Source organism: Medicago sativa, chromosome 3 (assembly GCF_051527215.1).
Source record: "Medicago sativa cultivar Bolivia chromosome 3, Bolivia_mono, whole genome shotgun sequence".
NCBI classification, from domain to species: domain Eukaryota; kingdom Viridiplantae; phylum Streptophyta; class Magnoliopsida; order Fabales; family Fabaceae; genus Medicago; species Medicago sativa.
Genome location: NC_140751.1, coordinates 61,575,794 through 61,602,970, shown reverse-complemented (window position 1 = coordinate 61,602,970; position 27,177 = coordinate 61,575,794). Strand labels below are relative to the sequence as shown.

Here is a 27,177-nt window from a genome sequence, read left to right as displayed (position 1 = left end):
ACTTGATATCTTAAAATATACTCGTCAAAGTCTCATGTTCAAATCCTCTAAATATTAACAATTTTTGTGTTTAAGTCCGTCCATACAAAATTTTGCTCGGGTTTCAATTGCGTACCTCCTCTAAAGGACAACAAAATTGGTCCTTCAAATTAGTCGATATTTTTGTGTCAGATACCGAGTTTTAAAAAAATTGACGTGAAATAGTTTTTAATATTTTTCTTTTATTTAGTTTTGAATTTTTGAATTTTTGTTTTTGTTTGGTTTCTTGACTGCTGATCCCTTGACTTGGTAGGTAGCTGATAACACTCTTTCTTTATAAAATGTTAAACTTTGAAAGAAAGAAAAATAAAAAAACACTTTTGTACTACAAAAACAAATAAACAAAACAAAAAGTTTGAAAAACATGTATGAATGAAATTACACAAGACAACAACAAAAGATGAAAGCAACTTAAATCATATTCCTTTTGATTATATAGGTTAAAAAGAGATGTTATTGAAATTGAATACTCTTTAGCTTCAACAAATGAAGAAACCATCAAACCCAACAAACTTGCATCAATCTAACCAAAGAAAAAAGAAAGTTGGTCACAAAAGTGGTAGTGCAAGCAATACCAATGGCACAAATAGGAACAATCATGAGCATAATCATAGTACTATGACATATTTCAAATCTGTTTTCAAAACCCTTTTTGCATTGATAACAAAAACAACCTCAGAAGCTGTTGAAAATGATTCCTCAAGGAATAAAGTCAGAGGAGTATCATGTAAGTATGATCAATATTTTACAATTTATTTAATTATTATGTTTTTTTTTATGGTCAACCCTTTATCTATATTTGTTTTGAGATTATGAAAAAGGAAAACTTTTTTTATTTATATGTGATCATAGTCATGTGTTTTGTAGAATTAAGATTTTATTGGAATTTGCAGCTTCAACAGATGTATCAACTGATAGTCCAAAGAGTTCATCAAAATGGAAATCTTCTCAATCTTCAACACCAACTAGCACTTCAAGAACTCAGCTTGGAATGGGAAATTTTTCATTTGAGGAACTTTACAAGGCAACAGGAAAATTCTCTCCAGATAATAAGATTGGTGAAGGGGCTTTTGGAATTGTATATAAGGGAAGGCTTTATGATGGATCTCTTGTGGCTGTAAAGTGTGCCAGGAAGGTATGCTATGAAAAAGTTCATTTTTTGATTATTTGTCATATCTAGAACTAGTTCAAATGTGATTGAAATTGGTGTGTGTTTGGTTCTGCGGTGACAAAAATTAACTTTAAATGAGTTGATTTTGTAAAATTGGTTCGGAGTATGAAGCACGGATACGGACACGACACGGACACTGACACGCCGACACAACTAATAATTTGAAAAAATCACATAATTCAGTGTAATTACAAGTGTCGGTGTCGTGTCGGTGTCGGACACGACACGTGTCTGACACCGGGACACGCCTAATCCGAGGAGTGTCTGTGCTTCATAGTTCGGACTAAAAGTGAGTTGAATGTAAAATGATTTATGTTTGGACATAACGTGTGTTGAACAATAAACTTGAGGGTAAAAATCAATTTGTATAAGCAAGAACTCAAAATTCTAGCTTCAAGTTAGAATCGATTCTAGAGGCAAAACCAATTCTACATGAACACATCCAAACATGTCATAATCAATTCTACACTTTTGGAATCAATTTTGCTTAGTGCAAAAGTGAAACCAAACATAAACAGTTTGTTAGTTTTTATACATTCTGATATAGCAATGTTTATTGACAGGATGTACAAAAGAAGCACTTGGCTGAGTTCAAGAATGAAATAAACACCTTGTCAAAAATTGAGCATCTGAATCTTGTGAGGTGGTATGGATATTTGGAGCATGGAGATGATAAGATTATTGTTATTGAATATGTAAATAATGGAACTCTCAGGGAACATTTAGATGGTAAGTCCAAGAACTGGCCTACTGAAGTATATATTATCTTTATAATCAATTCCTATAGCATAAAAATGATATAATGTCATAGAGATTGTCAATTATTAATGCAGGTGTGAGGGGAAATGGACTAGAAATTAGTGAGCGTCTAGACATAGCGATTGATGTAGCTCACGCAATTACATACCTTCATATGTACACAGGTAAATATCTTTATAAAACTAGTCATATAAGTTGCTTTTGACTTGACTTCACATGTTGTTTTCATAAGCTCTCCCAAACGGTCGCAGAAGTGTTTATGCTAACAAATTCATTGTCGTGTTATTTATGTTCTTACAATGATCCCTTATTGTTGGATTGACAGATCATCCAATCATTCACAGAGACATCAAAGCATCAAATATCTTAATAACAGACAGTCTAAGGGCCAAAGTGGCAGACTTTGGTTTTGCAAGGTTGGCTCCAGAAGACCCTAATGCAACTCATATTTCAACTCAAGTTAAAGGAACAGCTGGTTACTTGGATCCTGATTATATGAGAACACGCCAACTCTCTGAAAAGAGCGATGTTTATTCATTTGGTGTGTTACTTGTTGAAATGATGACAGGGAGACATCCAGTTGAACCAAAGAAACCCCTCAATGAAAGAGTTACAATTAAATGGGTAAGTATATATGTCAAACTATAATCTCCTAAAGATAGTATTTATACTTATTATGAGTGCATAGATTAATGTAGAAAGGGCCCTGTTGAATCAGTGGTCGAGAGATAAGTAAAATCAGATAAAAAAAAATGTTTCAACTATAGCCTATAGGGATCGAACACATACTTCTGATCGATTTAACTTACAACTCATGAACTACTTGATCATGAATCATTTAATGGATTAGACTGACATAGTTTGCATGTATGTATGCAGGCAATGCAGTTGTTAAAACAAGGAGAAGCTGTGATTGCAATGGATCCAAGGCTTAGGAGAAGTTCAGCCTCAAACAAAGCTGTACAAAAGGTTCTCAAGCTTGCATTCCAATGTCTTGCACCTGTGAGACGGTTGCGGCCATCGATGAAGAATTGTCAAGAGTTTCTATGGGAAATCCGGAAAGAGTTTAGAGACAGAGTCTCTTCTCGTCCTCCTGCCATTGGTTCTCACCATTCTTCAGACTTTCCTCAGACAGATTCTAGAAAGAATAGACATAAGACATTTGGTGTTGCAGGCAATAAGAGACCTCAATTTGTCTCAGCATAATTAGATTCATTTCTCAAATTTGTTCATTGGTTTTATAGAATTCAGATAGTAAAACTAAATAGCTAATACAATACAACACAATGCATGCAATGCAGCTCTTTTTTGTATCGTGTTCATTACTTTAAGGTATTAGTTTCATGAGTTTTTTCCCTCTCTTCCATTTTGAAAATTTCAAGGTTTTTGATTGTTGAGTGTGAAAAGTATGTTTTGTTGGACTAACTGAGGTGAGATTGTGAAACAAAAGGGAGAAAATGAAGAAATGAAACTTAAAAATATATGAAAAAATGAGTCAGATAACACTGAATGATCTCTTACTTTGTCACATAATCTGTTAGTTTTATGTCTTGAATTGTTATTCTTGATACAAAAATATGACATTAATTATAGTAGATTATCTAATTAAGTCTATTGGCATGTCACAAAATGGCATTGAACCAATTGCAATGGAATGATATATGTTAACTTTTTTTATGACAGAACCATGTGTTATTGAATCAAGGTTATTGGCATGTCACAAAATGACCCTGCATCAACTTGCATGTTGACATATATGCACTTCATTTTATATTTTTGGACAAAAAGATGATTATTTCATTTCACTTCACCTGCAATAAAATCTTGAATACCACGGGAAACATAATCATAATCATCGCAACAAGGTAAAATATGACCGTCTTCGCCAACGAGTGAGAAACCATATTGATCTATCGCCTTACGTGCTTAACTAAGCAGTTCGAGTTAGAGCTAATACAGTCCTTCTAATATTTTAAAATGAAGCCAGGCTCAGAAGCTAAACTGCAAGTACCGTTTATACTATCTGTAAGACTGTAACTACCTTAGAGTCCACTTCAAAGAGAGTAATATTCAAACCTGCAGAAGTAATCCATTTCACAGCCCATAGGAGACTATAGGTCTCCCATTCTTTCATAGACAGTAGAGGTTGCATCCCTTCAGAATCCATTCCCCACTTTGGTCTGATACATTGACACTTTACTTTCTTTGAAGAAGTAGTTAGTATAAAAAATTAAAAATACACATGATATGGTCATTTACACATGCATTCTGTTATACAGTAGAGTAAAATTGGACACAACAAGAAGATTCTTAAAACTGGATTGAAATAGAAACTGAAATGTGCGCAGAATAGCAGATTATAGAAAGTAGAAAGATGAACACATAAAATTTATCAAGGATGATATCATCACTATCATCATGCTAAATGTTGCATCGCCGGTGTTATAAAAGTTTTTAGGAAGAAAATCACATCCTCCTCACTTGAACACTATTTTTTCTCCGGATCAATGATTCTACGAAATGTTTCTAATACCATCCTTTACAAGGCTTCTTCAAAAAAACTATCCTTTACAAGGAAACATCAGCTTATTTAATATACTACTACCATTAGAAACCAGTTAAAAAGCTAATTATAATCGAATCACCAACTAACTTATCCAACAACTAGGTTTAACTAATTAACTAACCGGAAGATCTACTTGCAATATGATGACTATGTGTATTGTCCTCTCATAATATCCTTGGTTTTTGGAGAGACAAATTGAACTTTGACTATCGCGTGAAACTGTGGTTTGGATTTCCTTGCCTTCGAGCTCATGAATGATTCATCTCGGCCATATAGCTACCTTGATTGCTTCGATGAGAGTTGTATATTATGCTTAAGTGGTGGACAAAAGCACTATAGATTGAAGGTTAGACTTCCAGCTAATCGCATTTCGATAGAGTGAAAATGCAACCAGTTTGAGATCTTCTTTTGTCCCGATTAATTGCATAATCACCATAAACAAACCCCCTATAGTCTATACCACTAGTTTCAGCTTTAGATCTTTCATAAATGAGACCAACATTTTGAGTCCATCCACTTTACAGCTCGCCGATATATAGAAACCAACGGAAACACCAGCTAGTAAGATTTGGAGATTGACAACTTACATGCGGGAGAGATCCTTGGACAAGAAGATAAATCTGCTTTACCTTGGGGGCTCGGTATTGGATATTTGTAAACATTAGGGCAAATGGTCATAACCTGTAAAAAACTCGCATTCTTCAAAATATATGATGTGAATCGAAAATCAGCTTCAAAAGCAGCTTCATAGTGTATAATTTTACATGTTGTCAGATGAGAGGAAAGACATTTAGGCACATGGTATAGGTATTCTCGGTTCTCTATGGTTGTTGAACACCTCGCCTGTCAAACCGAGCAAAAAATAGATTTGTAAAAATACATGAAGAGAAGAACATGTAAAATCTAGTAACTATACATGGATGTGATAAACAAACCTTTTGAATTTTTAGAGTTTGAAGTTTGGGACAATCCTGAAGCATTTTCACTACCTCATCCCAATCATGAATGCCTTCTTGAACCCAACATAGTTGAAGTTCGGTTAAGTTTTCAAACACAGAAAAACCTTTGTAATATAAATTGATTTCTTCATCATCAATGGGAAGACTTTTGCCCAACTGCACAAACATATGTACGTACCTACATACATAATATACATACGTACATACAACGTATGTGCGTATGTCACACACGCGCGCACGCACACATGATGATTTCAACATTATTGTGTTAAATAAAAATTCAAAAATACTTTCAAATACTTCTAACCGCTCAAATATATTTTTCAATGAAGTTATTGGAAAATCAATAATCACAAAATATTTGATTGACTCTAAAAAATCCTTCGGGTGATTAGATTTCCTCTTCATTATCATTTTCATCATATTGTCTTTTTCTAAAGCTACGAGCTTTGTTGGAAGTATTGACTCTATACTGGTATTTGATATCAAATCAAAGGCTTTTGAAAATATTCATACTACATTCAAAACCTTCATTTCTAAAGTACTCGTATACCTTTCACATTTCTTTTTCTTTTTTAATTTATTTTGGAACAGATATTTTAGACTTTTTATTTTATAGCCTAAACTAAACTTTCAAATCTTTATGCATAGAATAACATTCCTATTTTTCTGCTAAAATAACATGTGACATGAATATGAAAGTACGTAGCTAACACCGACGCTTGTATCCATGTCCGTGAGGTTCACCTTCTCACCGTTCGTTTTTGGTTCATTAACCTTTTTCTTCCCCTTGCTACCGACTCCATAGAATCAACCACGTGTCCACCTTCTCACCGTTCCAAAACTATCTTCTATCTAGGACTAGGATCCTACATTACATTTCTTTTCTCTCCATATTTTGCAATCTCAATGCTAAACTAAATCCAAATCCAACCCTTTCATGTGACCCCTCCTTCCTTCACGCTCACTTCTCAACTTCAATTAAAAAAACAATATTTGAATTTTGATGGCTAGTTGATTATTTCATGCACAAATGAGATGTGTGTGGAGTACATAAATTTCTTTCTATCATTAGATTAAGCTTTTAAACTCTATCAATGTATTAATAAATTTCGTTATTAGAATTGAACCATGTGGATAAATATTTACTTGGATACAATTTTAGATTTAAAATATTTGTACACATACGAATAAAAAAAACTAAATGATGTGATTAAACTAGATCGGTCGGTAGAAACAATGTATAATATATGTAAGGTTCGAGATTCAAACCCCGACAATAAAAAAATAAATATTTTTTAACTTTTTTTATTTGTATGTCTTAATATTTTTAATTTAAGGTTCTACTCGTCAACGTAAAATTCTACATGATTAAGATAGGAGTTAATTCTTCATATTAGTTGATTTCTTATGATTGGTATTTTTAAAAAAAAAAAAAAGGAATGTGTATGTGTCTAAATTCGAATAATTTTTATTTGAAGTTGAGTTCATATTAGACTTATTCTAACTAAATTACTAATATTTCAAAATATTAATCAATTTTAGTCTTTTATTTCAATTGATCGTTTACTTAGATTCACTCTTTTTTTTTACCTTTTTAAAGAAGAAATATTATCAATTTTTCTTACTTTACACGGCATTATCCCGATTATACATACAATTTTAAGAATGATTTTAAAATTCTTTCAAAAAAAAAAAAGAATGATTTTAAAATATGGATCGATCATACAAAGAAATGGAAACAATCCTACAATTTTTGAAGAATTAAATCGAATAGTTATTATATTTTTTTACTTACTAAAAAGATCTCATCATCTGAGATATTTTCTCCACCTTTTCTTTTCTTTCATTTTCTGTGTCTCACTCTCACTTGAGGTATCATTTAGCATCATATCTTCTGATACTCTTTTTCTGGCCTAGCAATACCATTCCTTCAAATATCTTCTCGTATGCTTCCAAACCAAGATTCTCTTTTTCCTTTTTTAATAATCTTTTTCTTCACCATTTCTTCAATTATTCAACTTCAACTTCCTACTGCTACTTTTCTCTCAACTGGGTCTCTTTTTCTTCATCACCATTTTCATTTATACTGTATAAAGTTTATAATTTTCTGACAATTTGATTAATGGGCTAGTGTTAATTTTTTATTTTTTTTTTCTTACTTGGATTGCTTTTTGTTCATGATCATTTTGAAGTATACTATGTAAAGTTTATATTTTTATAACAATTTGATTAATGGGCTAGTGTAAATTTTTAATTTTTTCTCTTGGGTTGCTTTTGGGTCATGATCATTTTGAATTACACTATATTAAGTTCAGATTTTTGTGACAATTTGATTAATGGGCTAGTGTTAATTTTTTGTGTTTGTTTTGTGATAGGAGAAAGATAAGGATTTGAAAAATGGGTTCCATAGAAGAGACTAATGGTGGTGGTGGTTCTTTAGTTTCTGCTAAAGTTCCTGCTGTTGCAAATCCATTGGCTGAAAAACCTGATGAGATTGCTTCTAACATCAGTTACCATGCTCAGTATAGTCCTCACTTTTCGCCTTTCAAGTTTGAGCTTGAACAAGCTTATTATGCAACTGCTGAGAGTGTTCGTGATCGTCTCGTTCAGGTATATGATGAATTGCTTGTACATTTACTCTGAATTGGGATCTCTATGTTTGTGTTTTAGAATTTGAATATTTAATCATTTGTGAGAGTCAATGGTGTTTCATTCATATATAAGTGCACTTTTGCTGTAGGAATATGCATACATTTCACTTTCATGTTATAGTTATAGCTATAATGGTCATTGGTGATGTTTTTGACCTGGTATGTTTTCATAAAAAACTTAATTAAGTGCTTATCATAAAAGTGCTTATGTATAAGCTATTTCTAAAACAATAGATAAAATAAAGTCAAACCGTATTCATATAAGCTATCCTGGAGAGCTTATGGAAATAAGCTGAAAACAGTTAATGACATATCATAAGTTGTTTCCATAAGCTCTCCCAAACTGTCTCACAAGTACGCCAGAAAGCTGTAGGATCAAGTTACTTTAAATACATTTTTTTTTGTACGACAGAAAGCTGTAGGACAAATCATACCAACAATTTGACTTGGTTGCTGCAGTGTGCGTGTGAAATTGTGAACCTTTTACCTTTTTTACTTCTTTATGTGACAGTTCAATTCTGTAACTTGAGTTAAACTCAACTTCAGTCACATTAACTTGGATTTGTACAAGTTGCGATTCGTTTTTTAGGAACACAGTTGAGATTAAAAATTTAAAGCTAATTAACTAAGGGTAATGAAATTGTAATACATAAATTCAATAAGATTGTTTTTCAAATTTTGTATATGTAGTGTTCTTTCCTCGCATTTGATTTAAGTCCTAGGTTAGTATACTTGTATTGGTTGTTTGGATAGGACTAATGCTGTTATTTTACGTTGATGATAATTATTTCAGCAATGGAATGAAACATACTTACATTTTCACAAAGTTGATCCCAAGCAAACTTACTACTTATCAATGGAGTTCCTTCAAGGTCGAGCCTTGACCAATGCTATTGGAAATTTGAATATTCAAGATGCATATGCTGATGCTTTGCGCAAGTTCGGACTTAAACTTGAAGAAATAACCGAGCAGGTAATAAAAAGTTGCAATTGTTCTTCAATCTCTCTTCTTTAGTACTGGTTGAGTCTATCAGAATAATAGTAATAAATTCAACTTCCATCGCTCATAATGAAAGCTTCCTTTATAAATCCAAATCACTTCATATCTATGGTTGATTTTGATGTCCAGCGTATAAAAACACGATCACTGAACCTTTTAACATGAATCTTTGCAGGAAAAGGATGCAGCACTAGGAAATGGTGGTCTTGGTCGGCTTGCTTCTTGCTTTCTGGATTCCATGGCAACACTTAATTTACCTGCTTGGGGGTATGGTTTGAGGTACCGGTACGGACTATTTAAACAGATAATCGCAAAAGAAGGTCAGGAGGAAGTTGCTGAGGACTGGCTCGAGGTTTGATTTCTAGCATTCTTTCTCTTAAATCCATGAAAGTGTATGACATATTTACAGTATACTGATGCATATAATCAACTGAAAACCAAACAGAAGTTTAGCCCTTGGGAAATTGTGAGGCACGACGTTTTGTACCCTATCAGATTCTTTGGCCAGGTCGAGGTTAACCCTAATGGAAGGTAAGTGTAAATGTAACGAGTTACTAGTGAAAATAGTTTTACACTGCTTTGGTACATGGCTTTCTATGATAGTGAAAGCAAGCAATATAAAAGTACTTATAGTTTGGTGTGTATGCCAGCCGAAAATGGATTGGCGGAGAAGTTATGCAAGCACTTGCTTATGATGTGCCAATTCCTGGATACCAAACCAAGAACACCATCAGTCTTCGCCTCTGGGAAGCTAAAGCTTGTGCTGATGATTTTGATTTATTTTTATTCAATGATGGACAACTTGAATCTGCTTCAGTGCTTCACTCACGAGCTCAACAGGTCTGTATCAGTGAATTTTGAATCTTGTTCAGGAATAACCAGTTCATTGTCAAAGATCATATTATTATATTTATAAAAATAAAATACATAGAGATAAACGTGTCTACTCCATTATAAGATTTCAGAACAAATCCTATTGAATTTTGTTGTATCCTCAATCATGATTATCACCTCTCCCTGTAAAGAAGAATCAAACATTAAGTTCCGTGAAGCAGTTTCATATTAAAAAATTTGTTTTGTAGATTTGTTCGGTTTTGTATCCTGGGGATGCCACAGAAGGTGGAAAACTTCTACGGCTGAAGCAGCAGTACTTTCTCTGCAGTGCATCACTCCAAGTAAGTTAAATTCTGGATTCAATGGCGTGGATAGTTGTATGTTTTGCTTAACTAATTATTCTGAATGCTGTGCTCTCACCTTCAACCAATTACAGGACATCATTTCCCGGTTCAAGGAGAGGAGGCAGGGACCTTGGAACTGGTCCGAGTTTCCGACGAAGGTTGCTGTACAATTGAATGATACCCACCCGACCCTATCAATACCAGAGTTGATGCGTTTACTTATGGATGAAGAAGGGCTTGGATGGGATGAAGCATGGGAGGTTACATCAAAGTCAGTAAATTGCAGAACTTGTTGCGTTGTGTGGAATAGTTTTTTTCCATTTTCTTTCTTTCTAGATTGATTTATTTATTTTTGTAGTGTATTACTGTATTCCTTATTGCTAAAATATGATGCTATATCTTAACCAGGACAATTGCTTACACTAATCACACTGTCCTCCCCGAAGCACTGGAGAAATGGTCTCAGTCTGTAATGTGGAAATTGCTTCCTCGTCACATGGAAATCATAGAAGAAATTGACAAAAGAGTAAGTTGCTTGTTTTTCCTTGTTTCTCTTCAATAAACTCAGTGAAAGGTATACTGACATATTCATTGTGTAAATCTTAAAATCCATGCAGTTCACTACAATGATAAGTAAAACCCGACTGGATCTTGAGAGTGAACTTTCCAACATGCGCATTTTGGACAATAATCCCCAGAAGCCAGTTGTTCGGATGGCAAATTTGTGTGTGGTTTCTGCTCATACTGTAAGTGATACACTTATTAGAATCTCATCCATCTTACCCTATTGATGTCTTCTATCCTCTAATTTCTCCAAATACACTTATAAGGTTGATTGATCAATGTAACTGACACCATCTAGTTTTTTCATGGTTGATTTTCTTTCTCTCCGTAACCCTCTTTATATTATTTGTGAAATTGATTTAAATTGAAATTTATTTACTTCATGTTGGGCCATCTATTATAGGTGAATGGAGTTGCCCAATTACACAGTGATATATTGAAGTCGGAATTATTTGCAAATTATGTTTCAATATGGCCAACAAAGTTCCAAAATAAAACTAATGGCATTACACCTCGAAGATGGATCAATTTTTGCAGTCCTGAGCTAAGCCAAATAATCACTAAGTGGTTAAAAACTGATAAGTGGGTAACCGATCTTGACTTACTGACAGGTCTTCGAGAGGTGAGTACCGGATGCTTCTCTACATGCAACTAATTCCTGTTATTGAAACATTCTAACATTTGATCCCTGGTGTTTTTTCCCTGCAGTTTGCTGACAATGAAGATCTGCAAGCAGAGTGGTCGTCTGCAAAGATGGCTAATAAGCAGCGCTTGGCACAGTACGTTCTGAAGGTGACAGGGGAGAGCATTGACCCTGATACTCTATTTGACATTCAAGTCAAGCGTATCCACGAGTACAAGAGGCAGCTACTAAACATTCTTTATGTGATCTATAGATATAAAAAGTTGAAGGTATGAGAAACAGCCCACTGCATGATAGAGTACAGTTTTGAAATTCTCTTCGTTGAAATTTAATAATAGCTCTGTCCTTGAACATAGGATAATATTGCATCTGCTTTAATCTAGATGTTACACTTTTAGAAAAACTCAGACCTTCAAAGATTTGAGTGTTGCCACATTATCTCTCTCAATATCCCTGTCATCAAATTAGTCCATTAAAAAATGAAGAGTTGCCATATCAATCCTTAAAATAATGTTTTACCAAATTAGTCCCTCAAAAGTTCAAAATTGACACCAAATTCATCCCTTTGTGTCGGTATCATTACTTAGTACCTCTAAATAAATTTGGTGAAAAATATTTTGAAGGACTAATATACGACACTTTAATCTTTGAGAGACTAATTTAAATTCCTCTAAATAAATTTGCAGAAATATAGTTTGAAGGACTAATATAGGGACACTTAAATCTTTGAGAGGCTAACTTGGTGACAAAAGTCACTAGATGACTACATGACTGCACCCTAATCTATAGAGAAACCATTTGAAGGATTACACATTTTCAAAAAGATCCCAGCATTTTATGAAAAATATGACTATACTAAATATTTTCCTTATAACTGTAACAATATAGGAGATGAGCCCTGAAGAACGGAAAAGTACAACTGCACGCACTGTCATGATTGGAGGAAAGGCATTTGCGACTTACACAAATGCTAAACGGATAGTCAAGCTGGTCAATGATGTTGGTGCTATTGTAAACAGTGATCCTGTGGTCAATAGCTACTTGAAGGTAACTTCGTTTTGCACAACTTTTTAGATTTCATTAGTGCCTTTGCTTTCAGAAAGTTGAAAAATTTAGTTAGAAATGCCTTGTTCACAAATTGTCATATCTGGTGGTGGTGCATACAATCATTGTGATGATATGTTTATTAAGGAACAAATTGTAATGAAGCTTGTTCAAACCTTTTTCAGGTTGTGTTTGTGCCAAATTACAATGTATCGGTGGCGGAGGTGCTTATCCCAGGAAGTGAGCTATCCCAACATATTAGTACCGCAGGCATGGAAGCAAGTGGCACAAGCAACATGAAATTTGCTTTGAATGGGTGCCTTATTATAGGTACTTTAGATGGAGCTAATGTGGAAATCAGGGAAGAGATCGGTGAGGAGAATTTTTTCCTCTTTGGTGCGACAGCGGATGATGTACCTCGACTGAGGAAGGAAAGAGAGGATGGACTGGTATGTACTTGCATTCATTCAAAGTACATATGCAGAAAATAATAGTTTTTTTTTATTTCAATTTCAAAAGCTCTTTCAAAAAGCACATAGCTGCAAAAAAATTGCAAAATATGCTAATAGAAATGTACACCTAGTTCCTTGAACTTCAGGATCTGTTTGGCCTGCAAAAAATGTCATTTTTTTTCCTGTTGTCAAAATTTTATACAGGAAACAATGAATATATTTTGATGGTCTCCGATACAAAATTTTAAAAGTGGGGAGTAAAAACCATAATACTTTTTAATTAAAAATAAAAACAGAACATTTTCAATAACCAAACAAGCTCTAAGGGTCAGTTTAATTCCCACATTTTCCTTTTTATATTTTCACTTCAACTAATAAACATAAAATAATATAGATCTAATATTTCTTCACCATTTTCTAATTTTTTAAAATGAATCTTGTATTTTAAGATGTTTTGACTTTTGAAGATGTCAAGTCATTGTTTTCATTATTTCTGAAAATGATACTATCCCTAGCTTCCCTTACATCTTCTCTCTATCACAATGTTCGCTACATGAGTCATCTATCTGCTGTTTAGCAATTTAAAATGAGCACAAATTTTAGAAAAAAGAAACTGAAGTATTTTTAGGAAGTAAATAGGCCCTAATATTTGCATAATGATTGTTCTGTTAACATTTTCATTTTTTGTGATTTGAAGTTCAAACCGGATCCTCGATTTGAAGAGGCAAAGAAGTTTATTAGGAGTGGGGTGTTTGGAAGCTACGACTACAACCCATTGCTTGATTCATTGGAAGGAAATTCTGGTTATGGTCGTGGTGATTACTTTCTTGTTGGTTATGACTTCCCAAGCTACGTGGATGCTCAGGAAAAAGTAGACGAAGCATATCGGTAAGACTCAATCCCTCACATTTTCTCCTTTTAGTTTTCTCCCTAGCTGTTTATTATGGTTAAAGTCAGTTTGGAATTTGCATTCACCGTAGAGTGTTGAAGTTGATTTCATCACCTATTAGACGTTATTTTAGTAAAACTCTAGATGTATGGTGACATTGAATCGAAATTGATTTTAACTTCCAATCTGGATTTGACTAGAAGTAATAGAAAGTAGTTTTTAAATTTACACCAAGTTTTATATCACATCTAATCTTTAAAGTAAAAATGTCCAAGCAAATCATTTCCAAACTATTTTACAAATTCAAGTTCATTTAAAATCATGATTAGCAAACATTCATCCACTAATTAAATCAAACTGTTTTTGCCAAAGTAACATCACCTATCACTTTTCTGAAGCAAAATTTTATTAATAATTTTCATCTTGCAGCCATAAAATTATCGTAAGTGTATATATTGTTTTTTGGTATGTTTTGCATGGTGCAGTGACAAGAAAAGGTGGCTAAAAATGTCTATCTTAAGTACTGCTGGGAGTGGGAAGTTCAGCAGTGACAGGACAATTGCTCAGTATGCTAAGGAAATTTGGAATATAGAAGAATGCCGTGTACCATAATTTCAGCTGGATACATCCCTTGCATTCATGAGAAGTATATAGTCATGAATAAAAAAGAACATAGCTTTCTTTGTAGTATGCTGAATCAGATTTCAACTGTATGATTAATAAGTTCCCTCTCTCTCAATGCATCTGCTTCTATATATATGAAGAAAAAAATTGTTGCTTCATATTTTTTCTCTCTCTGTTGTTATCTAAATTTGCTTAGCCTTCCAAATTGGTATTTGTAATGGACAAGTCTCATTCTGTTTCAGTGGAATAAATTTGTTTCCATCAGAAAGTTTAAATGCTACGTTTATGAAGGTAAAAAAAAAATATTGGTGTCAATCGGGTATTCTCCGCGCGCAACTGCAAAGATTAAATCCTTCAACTCTTATGAGACTCAAATGGACGGAAAACTGCTTGTCTCTATTTTATCACCGTATTTCAGAGTTTTTAATTTATAGTTGTTTTTATTTGCCATTCATTATGCATAATTCTGGGTTGAAATAGGATTAAAATGGCGTTGGGGTTATCTTGTCGCGTTAACTTAATCCAGTTATGAATGGAGTTTGTGTGATATTGACTATTAAGAATTACAAACTGACCTGAAATAAAGGAGTGTCTAAGCATGTTTTCTTGGGTATAGATAGGAGTAAACTGGTTTCAATTATTGTTCAGATTTTATCAAATAAATCTCACATTGGAGTAGTATGAAATTGTAAATGAGCACCTTAATCAACGAAATCTCAGACATATATTTATTGTCTCGTAACTCTAAAAATAAGCAAAAACAATAAACAAAAGACATACTCTAAAAAGTAAATCAAGTAACCATGGTAGATAACATAACACTGTGCTGCTTCAAAGGTAAAAACATAACTAACACTTGGGTGTCTCAATACAAGTCCTGAACAAAACTAAAAAGAACTAAAACACTCCATCGACGACTATATATGCTTGCTTCCACACCTATTAAGACTATTGTTAAAGCTAATCTAGGATAAACTAGTTGTTCAGTTTGAAGGAGAGGTAGTTCCCGGAGTGTTGGACCTTGAAAACGATCTTGAACTTGCACTCACACTTGAGCTTCTTGATCGAGAATACTTAACTTTGGAATAACCACCACTCCTTCTAGAGCTTCTTGAATGACCCCTTCCTGATCTCTTTCTTGGCCTGGGGGAGACACTTCGAACAGGAGAGGCACTTCGCGAGTAGCTCCTCCTTGACCTCCTTGGTTTTGGCGAGACACTTCGCGAGTAGCTCCTCCTTGACCTCCTTGGTTTTGGTGAGACACTTCGAGAAACCGACCTGTAACGGTATCTTCCATAGTAACTATCATCAGGTGATTCATATCTGGAACCATACGGAGAGTATCTGTCACGCATTCTGACAGGAGACCTGCTATAAGGAGAGCGAGACCGAGAATATGATCTGTGCCGGTCATAACGATAGTACGACCTGCGTCGACTGTAGTATGGCGAGTATGCCCTCCTTCGCCTGTAGTCAGGAGAGTAAGACCTCCTTCGCCTGTAATCAGGTGAGTAAGAGCGACTCCTACTTCGGTCTGATGAATAAGGTGAACGACTGTAGCTTCTTCTATAAGGAGAATAGCTAGGAGATCGTCGAGGAGAGTCGCTTGGAGAGCGTCGCCGTCCTGAATTTAACAAAATGATACAGGTTAGAAAAATCAGAAAAGAAAAAAAAAGAAAAAGTGGACAATCATAAATGAAGTCACAAGAAAGAATAATGAAACACACCTCGAATAGTTTTGAGACCAAGATATTTCCCAGGTGTTGGGGTTCGACCGCGTCGTCTTCTAGCCTGCAGTAAATGCAGAACACAGCATGAGGATAGGGTATTGCTATGTACATGAATGTAAGCAACAACAACATCAATATAAAATCAAAAAATTAAATATTTAGCCCAAAATACATATAAACCCTTTGTCACAGGAGGGACTTAATAGCTATAAAAATGAAGGGAACATAACAAGTTATAACTGCAAGAAAAATAAAAGAGGGAAATGCAGGGCATACAACCCCAACGGTCTGATGCTTGTTGATGTATTTGATTTGTTTAGTTGTGATTTGAGAGTTTGATGAAGGGCTGCTTCACACCCTAACCTGCTGCCACAGAAACTTCAAATGGAAAGAAGCATAAATCTTACAAATTTCATAAAGAACACAAAAGCAAATCATCCATGCATAACCAATGAAGTGAAGTTGAACAAAAATCAAAACAACTAAAAATCAAAGCCCCAAAATAGACTTGTTGATTGAGTGTACCTTCTCCACCGTGATAACACGGCCTTCAAGTACAGAGCGATTCAGATACTTCACACAACGATCAGCGTCTTCTAAAGTATCCATTGTCACAAATCCAAAACCACGGGATTCCCTTGTCCATGGATCAACAACCAGATGGACATCTACCACCTACAAACGCAATTCAAGAGTACCAACACATTTAAACTTAAATTTCAAGGAATAATAAGCCACTTAAAACTAAAAAAACAAGCATTAAACAAATAGAAGACAATGAAGAACATACTTTTCCCTCAGCAGAAAAATGTTTCTCCAGTTCCCTCTTGGTGATCCTAGGAGACAGTCCTGTCACATACAAATTGTTTCCTGGATTTTCCACATCTGGTGTTACGCTCCTAAATCACCGTAACAAAACAACTTCAACATGAGTGCATAATCAGATAATTAAAAATACAACAGAGAAGAAATAACACACATAACTATATCTGACTCCAAAAGTTAACTCGATTAAAAATAGAGGGGTCAGGAATCCTACCTTGAAAGAGACCGGGACACAGATCTACTGTATCGCCTGTATGGAGACGGCGAGGGAGAAGGAGAGGGGGAATACCTGTGAAACGAAAATCAAACGCATAAGTGACATTGCAAAAACGCAAGCTACTTGAATTCAAAATTGCAAATAACAATTTTAAACATTCAGTAAGCAGCTAACCTTGATCTCCTTGAATATGACGTCTGCAACAAATCAGAGAGTACAAAATTAAATCAGTACTTTTAAACTAAATATGAATGTATCATTAATTATTATAAAAGAACTATAATACTAGAACGTGTTGTTTGAACGTCAAAATATCATATGCGACACTATGAAGCACGGATAGTGACACGGGCACAGGATACGACACAAACACCGACACGCTAAAATTATGAAAAAATCACATAATTCAGTGTAATTGTATGTGTCGGTGTCATCGGGACACGACTAATACTTCGAGGAGTCTCTGTGCTTCAAAGGTTTATAACCTTCCAAATATATAACATCAAAACAATGGATGGGGTATTTGACATAAAAAATTTGATTAAAAAATTATCATTTATCCATTTAAATCTGAATATACTGCATAAAATTAAAATTAAGCAATCGATAATACAAATCACACTAGCAGAAATTAACAATATTCATCATGCATCCAAAAATTACAAAAGATAAATGAATCAAACTATCGATTACTACAGATGAAGATTCTAAAACAAATCCCAAATAATTAACTTATAATGTCCACTAAGGCTAAGACTTATCGATCAAATCAAATTTATGCAATAAAAGGAACAGAATTCAACAAATTTGAAAGACATGCATAGAGATATAATTGATTCAATTACACATAATGATAAGAATATAAAAAAGAAAAATAGATGAGAAAATGGAACTTACCATAGTTGATGGTGAATGGCGAGAACTAAAAAATTTCGAATTTTGAATATGGCGAATCAACGAAGTTGTTTGTTGCTTGTGTTGGAAATAAAATAAGAAGGAAATGGCGCAGGAAGAATGGAGATGGTTATATAAAGGGTGAAGTGTGAGATTATGAGAAGTTTCTGGAGAATCAACCAGAATTAGACACGTTAGATGCAAATTTTTATGGGCCGTGGGCCTATCCCTATTAGTTTGTTTTTAGGGGGTACCAAATTAGTTTGTGAGGGTTTCTTTTTAGGCCCCCCTCATATCTTTATAGCCCCCCCCCCCAAAAAAATTACAAAATTGTCCTAGAGATACAAGGGGCCTACCCTCTTAGTTTGTGGGTGACAATTGCAAATTTACTTATGTATCTAATTTTTATTGTAGTTGTAAATTACCCACAATTTTTCAAGAGTGGTCTTAAGTCTTATCAAGTTTGAATCATAAAGAGCCACAATTTTATGACATAAAATCCCGTATGCATATTTCAAGGAAAAGTTTGCATTTGCAACGTGGTTGCAACAAGGAAAATATGTTATACTTAAGTTTGGGAGCTTGAACCCCAGACCTCAACAACTCTAGAGCAAATTTCTTTAGTGCATTTCTAGTCCCTATTATAATTAAGCGCATAATGAAAGATTGGAAAATCAACTTCATTGTTTGAAAAACCTATTTGAAGGTGATCTTTAAGGCAGCCATATCCTTTTATGGTACATATTTAAAGAGGCCATTTTATGGACGTCCAGTGGTGAATTTAGTCATATAGAATGGAACAATCCCCTTTAAATGGATGAGACCACTAGTACGATGATTAAACTTACTTCTACGAAATACTTCATTTGAAAGTCAAAAATGGATGATATACTTTACTGCAAGAATATGTATGATCCTGTAGAAAAGGGAGACACATTGCCGGATAAAGTGACAAATGAAGACTGGAAAAAGTCTCATCGGAAGGTTGTTAGTCTGTTTAGGAAGTAGGTGGATCTTAATGTATTCCACCATGTGGGCGTGGCCACATAGACGAATGCACAGACTCCATGGAAGAACATCAAAAAGATATATCAAAGAAATACCACACAAAACAAAACTTTCGATATTAGAAAGTTGGTGAATTTAAAGTATCGGGAGGGAAGATCGGTTGTCGAGCACTTGAGTGACTTTCAATACTTGCTGAACCAATTGGTTGCCATGAAGTTGGTGCTAGACGATGAATTACAATCATTGTTACTTTTGAGTTCTTTGCTGGAAAGTTGAGAAACTTTGGTGGTGTCATTAAGCAACTATGCTCCAGATGGAGCGCTGACCTTGTCCAAAGTTAGAGACACGACATATTCGATGAAGAAACAAGAAAAAAAACATAAGATCAAGTAGCTCTCAAGCCCATGCCACAAAAACATAGGCAGAAGTATGAGTTGGTGGAGACCCGATAAATTCAAAGACATATCGCAATCTCAACCTCGAAAGAAGTTCAATTGTTATCACTACGGTAAAGATGGTCACATCAAAAGAAATTGCAAATCTTGGAAGAGCCAAGAAAAGAAGGATTAGTGTAACGCCCCATTTTTATTCTAATATTTTAGTAGATGTGTGAATATTTTTATATGACTTTAATTGCTATATATATATATATATATATATATATATATATATGATTTTATGTGAAATATATGTTTTATATGATTTTATATGAAATATGTTATGATGCTATTTTATTATATGAATATTCGGGTTGTGTATTATTTAAATGAATGTTGTTATTATTTGATAGAAATAATATGAGAAATAGAAATATTATAGAAATAGTATTTATTTTTGGTTAATGGGAATTAAGTGGAAATTAATAGAAATTAAGGGAGTTGGGTGAGAAAAGAAAAGAGAGATATTTTTGAAGTAAAAGAAAGAAAAAGGGAGAGAAACATTTTCACGTAAAAACATTAGAAGAAAACTGGTTTTGGAGAGAAAACCTAGAAGAGGCCAAGAGAGAGAGCTAGGAAGGAATCGATTGCGGTAGCTTGTCGTTTGGTGTTGCTGAATTAAGGTAAGGGTGGGATTCCTTTCAATAATCTTGATATATAATTTGAAAATTGATGAAATTGTTGTTCTTGAGTTTAGGGTTTGAGAGGTTATGTTAGATGATAATTTATAATAAAACATGTTGTTTAATTGTATGAATATAGGTTGTTTTACCCCTATGATGTATACTAAACCTGTAAACATGTTTGTAAACCAATTTGGGTGATTAAGGGATCAAAGCTAGGATTTTTGGGGTGAAACTACGTTGAAATCGCAATTTTTCTGAAACCTGAAGCAGGACGCGAAAGCGTCGCATTAGCGTCCAGAAAGCGTCCACACCTTGTAGCTGCCCAGAAATTTTTGTGGAGGACGCGAAAGCGTCCTTTTGACGCGAAAGCGTCCTACCAAATTGTTGAGGACGCGAAAGCGTCCCATTAGCGTGCAGAAAGCGTCCTCATCCTGAGTTACGAAATTTTGGACGCGAAAGCGTGCTTCGCTCGCTAAAGCGTCCTGTCCCTTTTTGTAGAGGACGCGAAAGCGTCCTTCTGTCGCGAAAGCGTCCCTGGTCCTGTACGGCCATTTTCTGAATTTTGTTTAGAGCGCTAGGGGTCTATTCTAATTATTTTAATAGGTTCCCTTGATTTATTAAGCCATGTTTATGAAGTGAATATATTATTATCGAAGGTTGTACTATATGAAATGTATGTGTAAGCACTTTTGTATAATAAAAGTTGTTGTTCCATTGTCGAAGTTGTTGTATCGTCTAATGTCGAAGTTGGGGAGTGTGTCATAATTGTTTTAGGCACATACGTTGTTGTCGTTGTTGTTGTTGTCGTTGTTGAAGTTGTATGTTGATATACACAAGTTGAGTCCATTTGCATACTCACATCTGTTAGGGGCTTATGCCCTGGAATGTTCATCATTCACCCGTTGGGGGCTCATGCCCTGGAATGTTTATCATTCACTTGTTGGGGGCTTATGCCCTGGGATGCTTTAACCATCCAATTTGTTGGGGGCTTATGCCCTGGAATGCTTAACATTCAACGCGCGTAGATTGGTACCACCTGCATGATGCATTAGTTGTTGTTGTCGTAGCATTGTTGGGTTGTTGTTGTCGTTGTAGCATTGTCGGGTTGTTGTCGTTGTCGAATTGTCGAGTTATCGGTGTCGTTGTGAATAATGTTGTTGTTGTTGTTGTTGTTGTACCTTGTTGCTGAAAATGATTATGTTGTTGTTATATGTATTCTTTATATACATTATTAATGATGCATGTTGTGATATATTGTTATTTTCATTAATTTGATGAATTATATATTATTATTATTGGATAAGTTTCTCACCCCTTCTGCGTATATGTTGCCTCGACCGTGGGTAATGTGCAGGTAATGATGGCTTGTAGGTTGATTGGCTCAAGTGTCTAGGGCTCTGATACATATTAGGATGGGGATCGTCGCGAATGTCTTCTTCATTTCTTTTATGTATCACATATTTTGGAAAAGACTCGCTATTAGAGTTTATCGTTGTTGAAAATAAAGTTGAATTATGTTGGGGCCTTTGTGCCAAGATTTTCATTGATGTTGAATTTTGGTTGAAATTATATTTTTAAAGAATTATTCCGCTGCAGTTTATTAAGATATTCTAAATGTTGGATTTAAATAAATAGACAATTTTCTATTATGAAATTTTGAAAAGTAGTGTGACACTCCGTTGTGTGATTACTCTGATTTAATAATTAATATTACGCTGTTGGGAGAACGGGGTGTTACAATTGGTATCAGAGCAGGTCGGTCCGTCCAGCCAATTAGTAGAGTCGTGTCGAGCCTAGTAGTGTTGTGTGACAATTTTTTATTGTCCTTGTTGTCCTGATTGTTCTTTGTTGTTTGTTGTGCAATCCCTAGTATGAACTGGTTGGAGTACAACCATGTTCATATTAATTGTTTTAGAAAGACGGTGTACTTTTCTTCTGCTGAAGAAGAGAGTGGAGCAGAATTTTTATCTATCAAGCAGCTGAAGCAATTAGAACATGATGGAAACTTGATGTTTTCCTTGATGGCGTACTTGTCTGTGGAGAATCAGTCGGTAATTGATAGATTGCCCGTGGTGAATGAATTTCCTGAAGTTTTTCCTGATGAGATTCCGGATGTGCCACCAGAGAGGGAGGTTGAATTTTCGATCGATCTTGTGCCGGGAACGAAGCTTGTGCCGATGGCTCCTTACCGTATGTCAGCAGTTGAGTTAGCAGAGTTGAAGAAGCAGTTGGAAGACTTACTTGATAAGAAGTTTGTAAGACCGAGTGTTTCACCTTGGGGAGCGCCGGTGTTGTTGGTTAAGAAGAAGGATGGTAGCATGAGATTGTGTATAGATTATCGTCAGTTGAATAAAGTGACGATAAAGAATAGGTATCAACTTCCGAGAATTGACGACTTGATGGATCAATTAGTGGGTTCTCGCGTGTTTAGTAAAATTGATTTGAGGTCAGGTTACCATCAGATTAAGGTGAAGGATGAAGATATGCAGAAGACGGCCTTTAGGACACGGTATGGACACTATGAATATAAAGTGATGCCTTTCGGTGTTACTAATGCGCCGGGTGTGTTCATGGAGTATATGAACATATTTTTTCATGCTTTTCTGGATAAGTTTGTTGTTGTGATATTTTGATTTATTCTAAGAATGAAGAAGAGCATGCAGAACATTTGAAGATTGTCTTACAGGTGCTGAAAGAAAAGAAGTTGTATGCAAAACTGTCAAAGTGCGAGTTCTGGTTAAGTGAAGTAAGTTTCCTTGGCCATATTATTTCTGGTAGTGGTATTGTTGTAGACCCGTCGAAGGTTGAAGCGGTATCACAGTGGGAGACTCCTCAGTCAGTTACGGAGATTAGAAGTTTTCTTGGTTTGGCTGGTTATTACAGAAGATTTATTGAAGGATTTTCGAAGTTGGCACTTCCATTGACTCAGTTGACCTGTAAAGGTAAAGCTTTTGTGTGGGATGCTCAGTGTGAGAATAACTTCAATGAGTTGAAGTGAAGATTGACGACGGCTCCAATTTTGATTTTGCCAGAGCCAGATAAACCTTTTGTGGTATATTGTGATGCGTCTAAGTTGGGCTTAGGCGGTGTGCTTATGCAAGATGGCAAGGTAGTAGCTTATGCTTCGAGACAGTTAAGAATACATGAGAAGAACTATCCTACACATGATTTAGAGTTGGCTGCTGTGGTTTTTGTGTTGAAAATTTGGAGGCACTATTTGTACGGTTCCAGATTTGAAGTGTTTAGTGATCATAAGAGTCTGAAATATTTATTTGATCAAAAGGAGTTGAATATGAGGCAGAGAAGGTGGCTAGAGTTGTTGAAGGATTATGATTTTGGTTTGAATTATCATCCGGGTAAAGCCAATGTAGTTGCAGATGCCTTGAGTAGGAAAACGTTGCACATGTCGGCAATGATGGTGAAAGAATTTGAATTACTGGAACAGTTTAGGACTTGAGTCTTGTTTGTGAATTGGCACCTCAGAGTGTGCAGTTGGGTATGTTGAAAATTAATAATGATTTCTTGAAGAGTATCAAAGAAGCCCAGGAAGTTGATTTGAAATTTGTAGACTTGATGGCTGCTAGTAAGCAGAATGCAGATGGTGATTTTCAGGTTGATGATCAAGGAGTGTTGAGATTCCGAGGCAGGATTTGTATCCCTGATAATGATGAATTGAAAAAGTTGATTTTAGAAGAGAGTCACAGAAGTAGCTTGAGTATCCATCCGGGAGCTACAAGATGTATCATGACTTGAAGAAACTGTTTTGGTGGTCTGGATTGAAGCGTGATGTCGCGCAATTTGTTTATGCTTGTTTAACTTGTCAGAAATCGAAAGTTGGACATCAGAAGCCTGCTGGTTTGTTGACACCATTAGATGTGCCTGAATGGAAGTGGGATAGCATATCCATGGATTTTGTGACGAGTTTGCCAAACACTCAAAGAGGGCATGATGCCATTTGGGTGGTTGTCGATAGATTGACGAAATCGGCACATTTTATTCCGATTAATATCACTTATTCAGTAGCTCAGTTGGCGGAGATTTATATTCATAATATTGTGAAGTTGCATGGTGTCCCGTCGAGTATTGTGTTGGATAGAGATCCGAGGTTCACTTCGAGATTTTGGAAGAGCTTGCAAGAAGCATTGGGCTCTCAGTTGAAGTTGAGTTCGGCTTATCATCCACAAACAGATGGTCAGTCGGAAAGAACGATTCAATCGTTAGAAGATTTGTTGAGGGTGTGTGTACTTGAGCAAGGTGGAGCTTGGGATAGTCACCTATCGTTGATAGAGTTCACGTACAACAATAGTTATCATTCGAGTATTGGTATGGCACCTTTCGAAGCTTTATATGGTCGAAGGTGTAGGACTCCTTTATGTTGGTTTGAGTCGGGTGAAAGTGTTGTGTTAGGACCTGAAATAGTTCAACAGACTACGAAGAAGGTCAAGATGATAAGAGAGCATATGAAAGCGTCGCAGAGTCGACAGAAGAGTTATCATGACAAGCGTAGGAAGGACCTTGAGTTTCAAGAGGGTGACCATGTGTTCTTGAGAGTCACTCCTATGACCGGTGTGGGTCGGGCATTGAAGTCCAAGAAGTTGACTCCGAAGTTTATTGGTCCTTATCAAATATCTGAGAGAATTGGCACAGTGGCTTATAGAGTTGGTTTGCCACCACATCTTTCGAACTTGCATGATGTGTTTCATGTGTCGCAACTTCGGAAGTATGTAGCGGATCCTTCACATGTCATTCCTAGAGATGATGTGCAAGTTAGAGACAACCTTACGGTAGAAACTTTACCTTTGAGGATTGATGATCGCAAGGTGAAGACGTTGAGAGGCAAGGAGATACCTCTAGTGAGAGTTGTTTGGGGGGGAGCAGCTGGTGAAAGTCTTACTTGGGAGTTGGAGAGTAAGATGCAGGAGTCTTATCCTGAGTTGTTTACTTGAGGTAATATTTCGAGGACGAAATTCTATAAGTTGGGGAGAGTTGTAACGCCCCATTTTTATTCTAATATTTTAGTAGATGTGTGAATATTTTTATATGACTTTAATTGCTATATATATATATATATATATATATATATATATATGATTTTATGTGAAATATATGTTTTATATGATTTTATATGAAATATGTTATGATGCTATTTTATTATATGAATATTCGGGTTGTGTATTATTTAAATGAATGTTGTTATTATTTGATAGAAATAATATGAGAAATAGAAATATTATAGAAATAGTATTTATTTTTGGTTAATGGGAATTAAGTGGAAATTAATAGAAATTAAGGGAGTTGGGTGAGAAAAGAAAAGAGAGATATTTTTGAAGTAAAAGAAAGAAAAAGGGAGAGAAACATTTTCACGTAAAAACATTAGAAGAAAACTGGTTTTGGAGAGAAAACCTAGAAGAGGCCAAGTGAGAGAGCTAGGAAGGAATCGATTGCGGTAGCTTGTCGTTTGGTGTTGCTGAATTAAGGTAAGGGTGGGATTCCTTTCAATAATCTTGATATATAATTTGAAAATTGATGAAATTGTTGTTCTTGAGTTTAGGGTTTGAGAGGTTATGTTAGATGATAATTTATAATAAAACATGTTGTTTAATTGTATGAATATAGGTTGTTTTACCCCTATGATGTATACTAAACCTGTAAACATGTTTGTAAACCAATTTGGGTGATTAAGGGATCAAAGCTAGGATTTTTGGGGTGAAACTATGTTGAAATCGCAATTTTTCTGAAACCTGAAGCAGGACGCGAAAGCGTCGCATTAGCGTCCAGAAAGCGTCCACACCTTGTAGCTGCCCAGAAATTTTTGTGGAGGACGCGAAAGCGTCCTTTTGACGCGAAAGCGTCCTACCAAATTGTTGAGGACGCGAAAGCGTCCCATTAGCGTGCAGAAAGCGTCCTCATCCTGAGTTACGAAATTTTGGACGCGAAAGCGTGCTTCGCTCGCGAAAGCGTCCTGTCCCTTTTTGTAGAGGACGCGAAAGCGTCCTTCTGTCGCGAAAGCGTCCCTGGTCCTGTACGACCATTTTCTGAATTTTGTTTAGAGCTCTAGGGGTCTATTCTAATTATTTTAATAGGCTCCCTTGATTTATTAAGCCATGTTTATGAAGTGAATATATTATTATCGAAGGTTGTACTATATGAAATGTATGTGTAAGCACTTTTGTATAATAAAAGTTGTTGTTCCATTGTCGAAGTTGTTGTATCGTCTAATGTCGAAGTTGGGGAGTGTGTCATAATTGTTTTAGGCACAGACGTTGTTGTCGTTGTTGTTGTTGTCGTTGTTGAAGTTGTATGTTGATATACACAAGTTGAGTCCATTTGCATACTCACATCTGTTGGGGGCTTATGCCCTGGAATGTTCATCATTCACCCGTTGGGGGCTCATGCCCTGGAATGTTTATCATTCACTTGTTGGGGGCTTATGCCCTGGGATGCTTTAACCATCCAATTTGTTGGGGGCTTATGCCCTGGAATGCTTAGCATTCAACGCGCGTAGATTGGTACCACCTGCATGATGCATTAGTTGTTGTTGTCGTAGCATTGTTGGGTTGTTGTTGTCGTTGTAGCATTGTCGGGTTGTTGTCGTTGTCGAATTGTCGAGTTATCGGTGTCGTTGTGAATAATGTTGTTGTTGTTGTTGTTGTACCTTGTTGCTGAAAATGATTATGTTGTTGTTATATGTATTCTTTATATACATTATTAATGATGCATGTTGTGATATATTGTTATTTTCATTAATTTGATGAATTATATATTATTATTATTGGATAAGTTTCTCACCCCTTCTGCGTATATGTTGCCTCGACCGTGGGTAATGTGCAGGTAATGATGACTTGTAGGTTGATTGGCTCAAGTGTCTAGGGCTCTGATACATATTAGGATGGGGATC

The 27,177-nt window shown here is 35.4% G+C and overlaps 3 protein-coding genes and 1 long non-coding RNA gene across 7 annotated transcripts; 2 read left to right on the top strand and 2 right to left on the bottom strand.

The window, feature by feature from the left end:
- Window positions 1-503: 503 nt before the first annotated feature.
- LOC146938899 (calmodulin-binding receptor-like cytoplasmic kinase 2) lies at window positions 504-3,335 on the top strand. Its single transcript, XM_085752766.1, has 6 exons — window positions 504-766; window positions 933-1,174; window positions 1,774-1,939; window positions 2,044-2,133; window positions 2,295-2,593; window positions 2,849-3,335. The coding sequence occupies exons 1-6, from the start codon at window positions 526-528 to the stop codon at window positions 3,173-3,175; spliced, it is 1,365 nt and encodes a 454-aa protein (XP_085608892.1). The 5' UTR covers window positions 504-525; the 3' UTR covers window positions 3,176-3,335.
- A 923-nt stretch (window positions 3,336-4,258) lies between these two features.
- LOC146938898 (uncharacterized) lies at window positions 4,259-5,670 on the bottom strand. Its single transcript, XR_015031446.1, has 2 exons — window positions 5,471-5,670; window positions 4,259-5,378 (listed from the first exon to the last, which is right to left on the bottom strand). It is a non-coding gene; the product is annotated as an uncharacterized LOC146938898 (long non-coding RNA).
- Window positions 5,671-7,325: 1,655 nt separating this feature from the next.
- Window positions 7,326-14,810, top strand: PHS2 (alpha-glucan phosphorylase 2). 4 transcript variants are annotated; one of them, XM_085752762.1, is made up of 16 exons: window positions 7,326-7,369; window positions 7,873-8,107; window positions 8,942-9,121; window positions 9,324-9,500; window positions 9,594-9,679; window positions 9,799-9,988; window positions 10,231-10,323; window positions 10,419-10,597; window positions 10,735-10,852; window positions 10,944-11,072; window positions 11,294-11,512; window positions 11,599-11,802; window positions 12,422-12,580; window positions 12,763-13,026; window positions 13,727-13,917; window positions 14,404-14,810. In XM_085752762.1, exons 2-16 carry the CDS (start codon window positions 7,895-7,897, stop codon window positions 14,528-14,530), a joined length of 2,529 nt encoding a protein of 842 aa, XP_085608888.1. In that variant the 5' UTR covers window positions 7,326-7,369; window positions 7,873-7,894; the 3' UTR covers window positions 14,531-14,810. The 4 variants fall into 4 exon arrangements, with proteins under 4 accessions (XP_085608888.1, XP_085608887.1, XP_085608886.1 ...); XM_085752761.1 differs by having other exon boundaries at window positions 7,352-7,441; XM_085752760.1 differs by lacking the exon at window positions 7,326-7,369 and adding an exon at window positions 7,506-7,550.
- A 437-nt stretch (window positions 14,811-15,247) lies between these two features.
- On the bottom strand, window positions 15,248-18,316 carry SR45A (RNA-binding (RRM/RBD/RNP motifs) family protein). Its single transcript, XM_085752765.1, has 7 exons — window positions 18,212-18,316; window positions 17,489-17,511; window positions 17,312-17,386; window positions 17,063-17,171; window positions 16,798-16,947; window positions 16,270-16,333; window positions 15,248-16,166 (listed from the first exon to the last, which is right to left on the bottom strand). Exons 1-7 carry the CDS (start codon window positions 18,212-18,214, stop codon window positions 15,526-15,528), a joined length of 1,065 nt encoding a protein of 354 aa, XP_085608891.1. The 5' UTR covers window positions 18,215-18,316; the 3' UTR covers window positions 15,248-15,525.
- Window positions 18,317-27,177: the final 8,861 nt, after the last annotated feature.